At 39.7% G+C, this 10,635-nt stretch overlaps 3 protein-coding genes across 5 annotated transcripts; 2 read left to right on the forward strand and 1 right to left on the reverse strand.

Moving 5' to 3' along the window:
* Positions 1–616: 616 nt before the first annotated feature.
* Positions 617–5,427, forward strand: LOC148169218 (uncharacterized). 3 transcript variants are annotated; one of them, XM_088045704.1, is made up of 6 exons: positions 617–706; positions 2,652–2,845; positions 2,893–3,197; positions 3,935–4,184; positions 4,237–4,854; positions 5,249–5,427. In XM_088045704.1, the coding sequence occupies exons 2-6, from the start codon at positions 2,671–2,673 to the stop codon at positions 5,326–5,328; spliced, it is 1,428 nt and encodes a 475-aa protein (XP_087901830.1). In that variant the 5' UTR covers positions 617–706; positions 2,652–2,670; the 3' UTR covers positions 5,329–5,427. The 3 variants fall into 3 exon arrangements, with proteins under 3 accessions (XP_087901830.1, XP_087901829.1, XP_087901831.1); XM_088045703.1 differs by having other exon boundaries at positions 618–710; XM_088045705.1 differs by having other exon boundaries at positions 618–710; positions 5,024–5,342.
* A 1,854-nt stretch (positions 5,428–7,281) lies between these two features.
* On the forward strand, positions 7,282–9,171 carry LOC148169219 (uncharacterized). Its single transcript, XM_088046300.1, has 4 exons — positions 7,282–7,470; positions 7,615–7,901; positions 8,718–8,871; positions 8,918–9,171. The coding sequence occupies exons 2-4, from the start codon at positions 7,625–7,627 to the stop codon at positions 9,093–9,095; spliced, it is 609 nt and encodes a 202-aa protein (XP_087902426.1). The 5' UTR covers positions 7,282–7,470; positions 7,615–7,624; the 3' UTR covers positions 9,096–9,171.
* LOC148169220 (uncharacterized) lies at positions 9,160–10,497 on the reverse strand. The gene is made up of 4 exons (XM_088046299.1): positions 10,264–10,497; positions 10,044–10,212; positions 9,451–9,872; positions 9,160–9,405 (listed from the first exon to the last, which is right to left on the reverse strand). The coding sequence occupies exons 1-4, from the start codon at positions 10,300–10,302 to the stop codon at positions 9,160–9,162; spliced, it is 876 nt and encodes a 291-aa protein (XP_087902425.1). The 5' UTR covers positions 10,303–10,497.
* Positions 10,498–10,635: the final 138 nt, after the last annotated feature.

Genomic DNA, 10,635 nt, shown 5'->3' on the forward strand with positions numbered 1-10,635 from the left:
AACAACAGAATCATTGCTTCTCACGGTCCGCGATAAGCGAAAAGTAAAATTATACAATAAAATGTTAGTTAAGTTTTTCTTCCGTTTTTTCGCTCCGTTTTGATAAGATTGAAGTTACAAACGCAGAACGGATTTTCCTGACAAATGACTCACTTTGTAAAATGATTCACGGTCATTCCGTTTGTAAACTTTGGAGTTTTTTTTCTGTTTATTTAGGGACTTTGAGGGGGCCTTGTGCAAATAGCATCACCCTTGGAGCGTTTGGGGCTCAGTGGGAGGTTATTTTAATAATTAGATAATAAATCTAGTGAGCGCTCTTTTTTGACAGGCGCCACCTTTTATTAAACCCGCTTTATCTCCCTCAAAAATCCCTCGAATTAGTTATTTACGTAACAAACAGATTTCAAGGCGTCCTGATAACTGATAACGAATGATATTACCGTTACTTTTTTTTTATTTAGTATAGTAACCCCCCAATAACCTACTGCACTGGTTTCACCTGTCATTTGCGCACGCGCAACATCTGTCATTCCGCCATATTCCGTGATAGTGGTCATTAAAACGTCTATCAGCGGAGAAAGTTTAAAAAAATTTCGGAATTATCGCGAATTTCCCGATAAGAATGTGTTGTAAAGAATATTTAGTGATAAAGTGATGTGAAATGTGGTGAGGGGCAAGAACACCATCCCTCTTTTATTTATTTTTGGTCGGTAGGTTTCTTGAATACGTTGACAACTTACCTATAATCCACTTTGGATATTTACGTGAGATAAATAGGCCAAAAGTAAACATTCGTCGCAAAATAGCTCTTTTGGAAATGTGGAAAACGAGCGATGGGTGAAAACTCCGCAGCCTTGGATACCATAAATGGGGCTCTTGAATGGGTTTGCACACGTTGCGAAAATTTTTATTATGAGTCGCGATGGATTCTTCGGGTTGTTATTGGGGATTAGAAAACAATAAAATGCGAGGAATGTGATAAGGGAATTCGGCGAAAAGTGGGTTGTATAATGCATTCACGATCTTTTTAGACCGCGGCAAGCCATGGAAATCTAGTAACTTGGTTGGTAGTCAACCTTTGCGAGTTAAAGTTTCCTGAAAATGAGTGACATTCGTTCTGTCGATTGGAGTTGTCACCTTTTTTTGGTTATGAATTGTGTCTGAAACCTTTCCTCTGTTGCCAGTTAGAACCGAACATTCAGAACATGAGAATTTTATTGAATTTTTATCTAAAACTTTGAAATTATTTTTCAACAAATGCAATATTAATCATAATGGAAGACATTACTGCTGGTACATTCCATTGGCAAAAAGTTTACCATTCTCAAGAAGCACTTCTGCCAAGTCTTGATTCTAGTCATAAAACCTTAAAAAAGTTTATTTGATCGAATTAGCATTTGACCCAGGGTTTTATGTTATGGAATCTTACACTAAAACCAAACTTTGGCGAATTTCGTTAACTAAAAAGTGCAGCAATTTAAAATTTAAATTGTTTTTGTTTACATAAAGTCTTGTGATCGTTCACTTCTCTGTGTTTGTAACTCATAGACTTAATAATTTTGAAAACTGTTGTTCTCCCGGCATAAAATTCTAATTGTTGCCGCTTATCAGCCAAAAGTTTTCATCTTTGGTGTCCAGAACTTTGGAAACGGTTGCTCGCCGCACCTAAAAATATTTTGAAAACAAACGTCTACGGGACTTTGTACCTTACAAAGAATATATTTGTAACACCTCAGATCATTTGTTCTAGTCTTAAATCAGGCCGATCTTTTCGAAACTGCAAGTAGCACTTTTTAAAGACAAATTTTGTTCGAAAACGAAATCACTTTACTCATTGTATTGCAATATTTTGAAGATAATGCCTTTAAACTGTTACTTCCACGATTAAAAGGAAACACACGATTTTTCCGGTATCAGAAAAGTGGCAAACTAGCATGCATGAAAGACACATGTCAGATGTGACAGTAAAAAAACTACCTCTGTCAGTCATTGTAGCCAACAAAAAGAAAAAAAAACATGGCCTACTCTGGTCTAAAAAGATCGTGAATGCATTATATCTCGAGTTGTTTTTTTGGATGTCAAGTGGTGGCAGTCGTCAATGGGAGGATGTATTTTATTCGGCTATTTGTCTCAATTGTGTCATTTTCAGGACGATTTCCTAACGCATTTTCTTTGCCCGGTGCCATTAGACCTTCATTTCGGCCTTGGGCGCGCCAGGAACATTTGCTTAATTACCAGGAAATTTGCCATTGGAAAGGGGCACTCGGCGAAATTTCATTTTGTTTACGAAAAGGCCTCACTTTCAATTAACTAGAGCAAACATTTGATAATTAGCAGGAAATTCACAATTAAAAGAACGGCTATTGAACTGCGGCAAGTTGATATGGGTCATTCCACGCTCGCACCCCAAATTTCACTGCGAATTTAAATTTTTTAAAGGCGTGTCTTTCTACATACGCAAAAGATTAGATACCACCACTTTGGGAGCTCCATGTGCGCGTAATATTCGTTCATATCCTCAATTTCCCCCATGTCTCGAAAACCCCGTTACTTAAAAATTTCTCCGAACGTCGCCGCATCTCCGTGGAATGACCCAACGCAATGATTCAACCTCACCAATGACCCTGGCCGTTGTACTCACAGTTGTTTAGTTTGTAGCACGGAGTGACAATGCCCGGACCTCCACCTCCGCCGCCCCCCGGCATGATGCCGCCGCCTCCACCAGCTCCGATGTCTCTTCCAAAAAGCGGGAAACCCGACGACCGAGCCGCCCTTCTCAAGTCGATCCAGAAAGGGGCGAAACTAAAGAAAGCGGTGACTAACGACAGGAGCGCCCCGGCTTTAGGTTCCTTTCGTGTTATTTATTTCCGTTTTTCTAACGTCTCTTTGCAGGGAAAGTCGGTAATAACAATTCGAGTAGCTCGAGTCCGTCGAGTGTCGGAGGAGCGCCGAGTCCGATGCCCAATGGTTTAGGGGGACTGTTTGCTGGAGGGATGCCCAAACTGAAACCGACGGGGAAATTAGGCAACAGTGCTACCAACCAAAATGTTCAGAATAGTTTTAATAATAATGGGAGGAAACCGGCGCTTCCGACACAGCCAAATAAAAACACGAGTCATCTGCAGAACGAGTTGAGGAAACAGTTGGCGAGTGATAATAGGAATCGAGGGCCGCCGCCACCGGCCCCCGTTAGAAATGTGAGAAAAAATTGGTTTTCCTTGACTGTTCAGAGATAGAGTTGTTATCAAGTTTCCGTTAGTCTGGTTTAATGAGAGACACTGTCTGCGATTTTTTATTATTTTAGCATTGTTTTCTTTCACTCGCCATTTTAATCACTATAAACTGACTTATCTTAAGAATTTTTAAATGATTATCGGATTGTTTTTATTTCATACTGGCAATGAGTCAAACTCGTAGCAATTCATTGACGTCAGTTTCACTTTGTCAATTTTCTTTCCCGGAATTGGCGTGAACCTGTTCAAGCAAAGTGTTACGATATCGCAATTATGCTTTCAAGGCACGTTCAGATTTAATTTTTGTAATTAACAGATCGCGATTACATTAACTGTACTTGTAACAAATAAATTTAAATTTGGCGCCCAGCAGTTGACAATTTTTGCATTTTTGCAATGACATTGAATCTGAAGAAAATTGTCAACTTTTTTATCAACCTAAAATGTGAGGCGGCAAATTTGGATAATAAAGAAAGCCAGTTGTACGAAAAATTACGCTTTTCACATTATGTATGTATGTATATAAAAATTAAATAATTGCGGACATAAAAACCGCAATAAATCCGTAATGTCAGTATGATTAAACAACCTTTTGTTTTGTTTACATCAACTGACGCAACAAATTTTATTACGGAATTGCGTAACACTTTGGGAACTTTTATATAGTTCATATAGTTGGTTTGATTGTTGGTTTATTTCAGGCCCCCGAAGAAAATGGTTCCCGTCAATTGCCGCCCTATAAGATCGGCTCAACCAACGGCTTAAACTTGAATCAGAGTGCTCTGCACAACCTTCAACCCCAAAACAGCACTTTACATCGAAAAGTGAAAAGTAACGTAAACTTAAATACTTTCGACAGTCCAGAAGCAATTAACGGGTTCAATCAAACCCCCAAACCTGTGATCAGTCACGGCAAACCGAACCTAGCGCCAAAACCGCCAGTACTGAACGGTAATTATCAAAATTAAATGCCATCGAGTGAATCTACACCTCCCATTTTTAGTAAAACCTGTCGCCCCTCCGAAGAAGCTCTTAGTCAACGGCAAACCTGTAAGTCGAGCCCACAGCATGAAGAGCCCCCGAACGCCTTCTCCGCAAAGCCCCGAAGCCAACATGCAAGTGAAATTCGGCACCGTCCGAAACCTGTCGTCGGTTATTGGCCAGTCTTTGGCCAACTCGACGGGTAATTTGAGTTCGAAGCCTCGGCCATCGATCAATGGACGACCGAATGCGCCGCCTCCTTCTGTACCTTTACAACAACCACCTCCGCCGCCTCCTCATGGTAACCAACCGCCACTCCCACCATCCAAAACGGCGTTTGTTAAGCCACCGAATCATGCGCCGCCTCCACCTCCTTCGTTTTTACCTCAACCGCCGGCGCATACGCCTCCGCCGCCACCACATAGGATGTTACCTTCAAGGGCGCCGCCTGCGGTGCCCAGTTCGATAAGTAGCAATAATTCAGCGCCGCCGCCGCCGCCGAGGCATTCTTCGATGACGTCGACGAGGAAAGCAGTCATGGATTTAGAGGAGAAGTATAAGAGTATGTTTCATGAGCCGCATACGTTTCCGAGGCCACCGCCGTATAGAAATGTGTTTAAGGTGTATGGAGGCAAACAAGGTTAGTATTTGTAGGGGTGGAGTGCTGTGGCGGCAGTTTCAAGTGGAACGAAGTTGGCCAAGTAAAATTCAGTTTAAATTTTGTCAAATTTGGTTCCATTTCGCACCGCCAGACTTCTTTTTGGGGTTTTTTTCTCACGTTTTATTTTTCGTATTTTTATTTACCACAGGCTCCGATTGCTAATGGAATTATCAGCTGCATGTTCACCATTGCCATTGCATGAGTCGACTACTAACAACTGTATGACATTGACTGTGTCCCTAAATATTTCTGTACATACGTTCGTTTCTCTATGTTGGGTTTTGATTTCTTTTTCTGTGTGCAATAGTTGTATATTGCTTTTCACCTTGTTACAAAAAAACAAAACACATTACGTAACTAGTGTCTTTTATAGCCGGTAGCAAGCAGCAAGCACCACAACCGCCAAATTTACAATCGACAAGTCGAACTTGGGACACTTCATCGGCCTGCTAGCATCAGATTTCGTAGTATTTAAAAATCGTTGCTCAAATCGTGCAATTTCCATATCATTTCATTTCTCGGACTTTTAAACGACTGGATTGTTGATCAAAGTGCTTTATGTTGTAAGCAGATTGACAATATTGTCAAAGTAACGACAGTATCGTCAGTCGCGTTGGCTGTGGACCCTCATTCAAAATCCGAAATCAAGACTGCTGCGAACAAATATATTTTTAGCAGGATTTTCGGGAAAAAGCGCAGGTTTATACTACATATTATGGGTTTTGTGGTAGTCACGAACGGTTCAAGTGTATTTTCATTTATTAGTCATATATATATTATACCAATAACACTTGTTATAGTTTTTCACCTAATTGTTAAAATATTTAAATAAAAACCAAATCTAATATAAGATTTATAAATCTAACTAAATTAGGTACTTATATCTTTTAGTATTGCTATAATTCCAAGGGCTTGTCCGCTTGGATAGTATTCATTTTTTATTAATTTATTTATGTTTATTTTATGTAGTCTTCTCTCTCTGGTTCGTCTTTTTATATTATTTCATTTTTTCTAGGTTTTAGAAATTGTTATAACTAGTCACAAAATCTTCCATTAGCAAATGTTTCAGTCAGTGCCTAAATAATCTGTGAGTGTATATATATTTGGATTGTAAATATAATGTACAAACATAATAAAAGAGTAATAATCGGTGAGTTTTTAACAAACACTCGGTATATCCAAACCACGCGACACAGTTCCTTAATCCTGGAGCGTTTTTATGACGGAAATGATTGTATACCGTGACGCGGAACCAATGTTAAGTCAGCGGAAAATAAGACAAAAACTTTGTTTATTAATTAGAAAAAAAACCCAATTAGTTATGCAAGTATTTTTGGTGTGTAATAGGCAACCAGTTATACTCATCTGTACTTGCGTAGATATGCTCCTAATTTCGTTATCTTATTTTAATGAATTTCGCAACTGATTTTGCAATGTTCTTGGACACATTTAAGCTGTCGTTTCCGCTTGTCGTCCTCATATTGTTTCTGCAAATAATTACCTTTTAACATTTCTTAATGTGGTAATCTCTTCACGTTTGACATTGGGAATGTTGCATTATTCTGTAGGCGATAATTTAGGCGGTTGACGGATTGGAACTTTACCTTGGAATGTTAATTTTCGCAGAGGCTTTGTTGGATAATCTTTATTGATTGTACGGCAATTAAAATGTTTCATGTTGTAAATTAGTGTATTGTGTGCTCGGAAATTAGCTGAGTTTAATTGTTTACTAATTTAATATCTGGAGGTTGGAAATGTTGCAGCGTGGACTTCAAATGGGCTCATTTAACCATGCGTATCGAACCTAGGCCACCTCAAAATCACAAAAATTTGCACACGCTTATAGTTGACAAAGATCTTGAATCTGACGCAAAAATTTGTTTTTTATTACCTATAGAGTGGCGTCGCGACGTGTAGCAAATTTTTTCCAAAAAAAAAAATATTTTTTTGAAGACTGCAGATTTGGTGCATCCACCGTTTTTACAACTTTTTTATGATGTTTGGAATGTTCTCTAAATGCATTTCTTTGACAGTTTAAACATGATGCATTAAAATTCCAGGAATACCACTCCTTATCTTATATCTTAATTAGCGAGTTTGGTGAAATTCCTGATTAGTTTTACACGAATTGGTTGGAAACTAATTACCGAATAAAAAGCGAATTCTTAATAAATCCAAACTTTCTTCTTGTCCTGAACACTACAAAAAATTCAAGATTTCTACCCATCAAACGCGAACCATTTAAGTCACTCAAAGAATGTCATTACTTGTGCATTTCTCGACTCTCTCCGTCGAATTTTTCAATGTGAATAAACCAAACACAATGACCATGACATTGAGATTACAACATTTAATAATCGGTGAAAGTTACGCAAACTTTCCTCAGTTTCGGACGCATCTTTGTGTGTTAAACCACCGAATTATACCTCCCCAACAGGTCTCCACGCGACTTAAGTGGGATCCGTCTTAGAACGGCAGCTTTCTCCGTCACAACGCCTGTAGCCATCGTTTTGTTTTTAATATTCGCCGGTAAAATGCAGCAATAGTCGTCCGAAAGTGAAAGAGTGAGTTGCAGCAGCGAGAAGTGGACATTGGGTAAGTCTCTAACTCTTCAAGTGGATGATGGACAATGATGGGAACATAAAGTAAACCGTGTGGTTTTTCATTGTTACGTCAAAGTTTGTATTCCCGGCACGTCCAAAGCTGTTAACCGTTTTCCAACGGAAGTTTGCTCACTAGTTTCCAGACGATGCCAGCGGACGCTATTTACTGGAGCCCCCTTGATCTCGAAGAGGAATCTCTTCAGGAAATGAAGCACTACGTGGATCCCTGGGACCTGGAGAACTACGCTTATATAAGACACCACTTGGACTCGGTGGAGGCGAGTTCTGGACCGAGTTCAGCTTCTTTTTCCTACGTCCCGGTGCAAAACTACCCCGCCTACGATGAGATAAGAAGATACGAGAAGCCCAAGCGGCTGTACAGTGAAGGGGTGCATTACAGAGACAGAGACGGCTTCGAGTCAGGTGAGTGGTATAATTGTAATCACTACAAGGAAATAGGAACTTGAACAAACATGTGAACTCTGAAAGGAAAAATGTCAACGGTTGAGCGGTGTTCTCATTTTCAGATAAAAGCCTTTGGTGTCGTTACCTAATGATATTTGTTGCGCTTCAACGTTAAATCAAATTGGAACCGTTTTGTAGAAAGTGATGGGTTGGTTTCAAACAGTGAAAGTCATTAGAAATAAGAAAAATGCAAAATGTAGAGATCTGGGTGAATGGGTAAACACGGGAAATGGTCAAATTAGACCGACTCATTAATTTAAACATGTGCGCCGCTTTTTATCCGCGAAAGTGTCATCCGGCCATCAATCATCTAAACCAATAATCTCGGTCATTTTTTTACACTCTACATAATACAAGACACTTTCCACTCTCCTCAAGCTATTTATCATTTTCCTATTGTCTCATTGCGTGATGCTGATTTTGAATGCGCTCCTCGTCGCGCGTGTGTAATTTCTAATTAAGTCCGGCCAGTTATGGACGCAGTATTGTATGCTTTGTGGCTTCATGTCAAGAATACATATAACCGTGAAATAAAGTTTCACTGGACTAAAATGGAACGTTGTTTCTTAATTTTACCCAGATGCTATCAGACCATTGTTTCTTCAAGCTTGGAATTAAATGGATTGTTGATGATGGTAAAAACTTATGTACAATGACGCGACGAAACTCTGTGCGCGTTCCGTTTCAATGATCTTTTTGTGGCGGAACGGACGTCCGGGAAGCAGGAAATCAACAGAATTTCGCCGAAAGTATAAACGTGTTACCTTCTTTCAGAGTTTGAGGAAAACCCCTACGAAGTCGCCGCCAAGGACGTCTCCATATCCTACGCCTATGAGCATATGCAAAAGGATAAGTGGAGAAGATCACCTCCCACGAAGGTGCGACACCCCCGAGACCGCAGTTTGAGCTTCTCCTACGGGGACTACGGGTAACCTGAAACATTCAACTTTAAGAAAACTACAATTCATTTCTAGCACCAACCAAGAGGTTTATTGTCGTCTGGAGGAAATTCGCCCCCAACGCGAGACAACTCTGCCCATTTACGATGATGTCAGAAGAAAACCAAGAAATTTCGGATTGAGCAACTATGGACACCTAAAGATTGACTACTCCTACAGTTGGAACAACCTGGACAGATACATTTATCATTAAGTCTGAGTTAACCTTATGTAAATATTTAACACTGTACGTACAAATTATTTATGATAATAAACATTTAATCGTGTAAGTAGGACAAGTCGTCGGGGTTGAAAAGTTTGCGTTTTTTCACCGGTTTTGGGGGGATTAAAGGGGGTAACATCTTATCCGAGGTTTGTTTCAGGTTTACAGGTTTGTCTTCAACAACTCGTCGTTTACAAGTCATGTTTAATGGTTTGTATCTGCTGTTTTCACTCGGAAGTACATCAAATTCTTCATCGCAGTCCACATTCGCTGGGAGCCGCTTCTGAAGGAGACCAACCTTCTAAAAAATAAATTAAATCGGAACGTTCAAAGAAACACTACGTACTTCGTTGGAAGCTCGTTTATACTCAGCGAATTGTTCCTTCACTGACATCAACTCCATCCTCAGGACTGTACAGGTTTCAATGTAGTCCTTCAACTTCTTATTAGCTTCGCTGCATTGTTTTTTACAATCTGCCTCCATCTGGTCCAACTTTGAATTTGCGTTCGCCTCCACGGCTTGAATCTCGCTATAAAGCGCCTCTTCTTTCAGTTGAAAGTCTTTTCTTGCCGTATCCGCCTCCATCTGAACTTTTTTAATAAAATCGTCTTTTTTGCAGAGGATTTTGTTGAAGTAGGAGCAGATTTCTTCTTGTTTGGTGTTGAAGAGGTGCTTGCTTTCTTCGCCTTTTGCGATAAGTTGGATGCCGAGGTCGTCATTCTCGTTTTGGAGGAACTGAACTTTCTCTTTCAAGGTCGCGTGTGCCGCTAAAGATTGATTGATGATACTAAATATGTATTTCTTATACAAGAGTAGTAATTTATGTAACTTTGAACTTTAATTGCAACGGCTAATACATTACTGTGACTGTTTTTCGGCCAATTAAAATCAAGAGTTACGCGAATCACCCTGTATATATCGCGAGTGTTCTTACCGACCTTTTAGTGCCGTGAATTTAGCAGAGAATCCAAAGTCCTCCTGCTTGGTCAAATCTCTAATAATTTCTTGTAATGTGGCCGTCGAATTTCGCTCCGTTTCCAATTCTCCGTACAAACTTTCGACCAGAACGAGTAAATGGTCTTGGAGACTCCGCTCACTTGAATTGTTCTAAAAAGACAGGAATTTTAAAATTTACTTGAATTAACGAGTAACGCTTACATCCAAAGTGCGCTCTATCAGTTCCATGCAGTCCCGCATCGCAAAAATAACTCAAAATAACTTAAATTTGGTTCGCTTTCGAAATTTGACGTACGGGTCGTGTTGCCAACGTTTATTCTCAAACTCCCCAGAGAGGCCAAGGTTACTAATTTTAAAAGTAAAAAAACTATGATTTTAAATTTCCCAGATACGAAAGGGTGAGTGAGGCTCAGCCTCTGCTTTATATGGCGAGTCGCCACTGGGTAGAACGCCTTAACTTTTTTGTGTGGAGCAGGCAACCAGTTATACACGCGTGTATTTCAGTAGTTTGCTCATAATTATTTATCTTATTTTAATGAATTTCGTAACTTAAATTTCCTACGTTCTTGGACA

The sequence above is a fragment of the Gnatocerus cornutus genome, chromosome 9 (genome assembly GCF_029298725.1).
Source record: "Gnatocerus cornutus isolate USDA-ARS CGAHR chromosome 9, icGnaCorn1.1, whole genome shotgun sequence".
Taxonomy (NCBI): Eukaryota; Metazoa; Arthropoda; class Insecta; order Coleoptera; family Tenebrionidae; genus Gnatocerus; species Gnatocerus cornutus.

Excerpts from the sequence above, each read along its gene's own strand:
- LOC148169218 (XM_088045704.1), top strand. The coding sequence starts at position 2,671 with ATGCCCGGACCTCCACCTCCGCCGCCCCCCGGCATGATGCCGCCGCCT. Across the intron at positions 3,198-3,934 it reads CACCGGCCCCCGTTAGAAAT|GCCCCCGAAGAAAATGGTTC; the intron begins GTGAGAAAAAAT and ends GGTTTATTTCAG. Across the intron at positions 4,185-4,236 it reads AAAACCGCCAGTACTGAACG|TAAAACCTGTCGCCCCTCCG; the intron begins GTAATTATCAAA and ends TCCCATTTTTAG.
- LOC148169219 (XM_088046300.1), top strand. The coding sequence starts at position 7,625 with ATGCCAGCGGACGCTATTTACTGGAGCCCCCTTGATCTCGAAGAGGAA. Across the intron at positions 7,902-8,717 it reads CAGAGACGGCTTCGAGTCAG|AGTTTGAGGAAAACCCCTAC; the intron begins GTGAGTGGTATA and ends ACCTTCTTTCAG. Across the intron at positions 8,872-8,917 it reads TTCTCCTACGGGGACTACGG|CACCAACCAAGAGGTTTATT; the intron begins GTAACCTGAAAC and ends ATTCATTTCTAG.
- LOC148169220 (XM_088046299.1), bottom strand. The coding sequence starts at position 10,302 with ATGCGGGACTGCATGGAACTGATAGAGCGCACTTTGGAT. Across the intron at positions 10,213-10,263 it reads TGATAGAGCGCACTTTGGAT|AACAATTCAAGTGAGCGGAG; the intron begins GTAAGCGTTACT and ends CTGTCTTTTTAG. Across the intron at positions 9,406-9,450 it reads ATAAACGAGCTTCCAACGAA|AAGGTTGGTCTCCTTCAGAA; the intron begins GTACGTAGTGTT and ends TTTATTTTTTAG.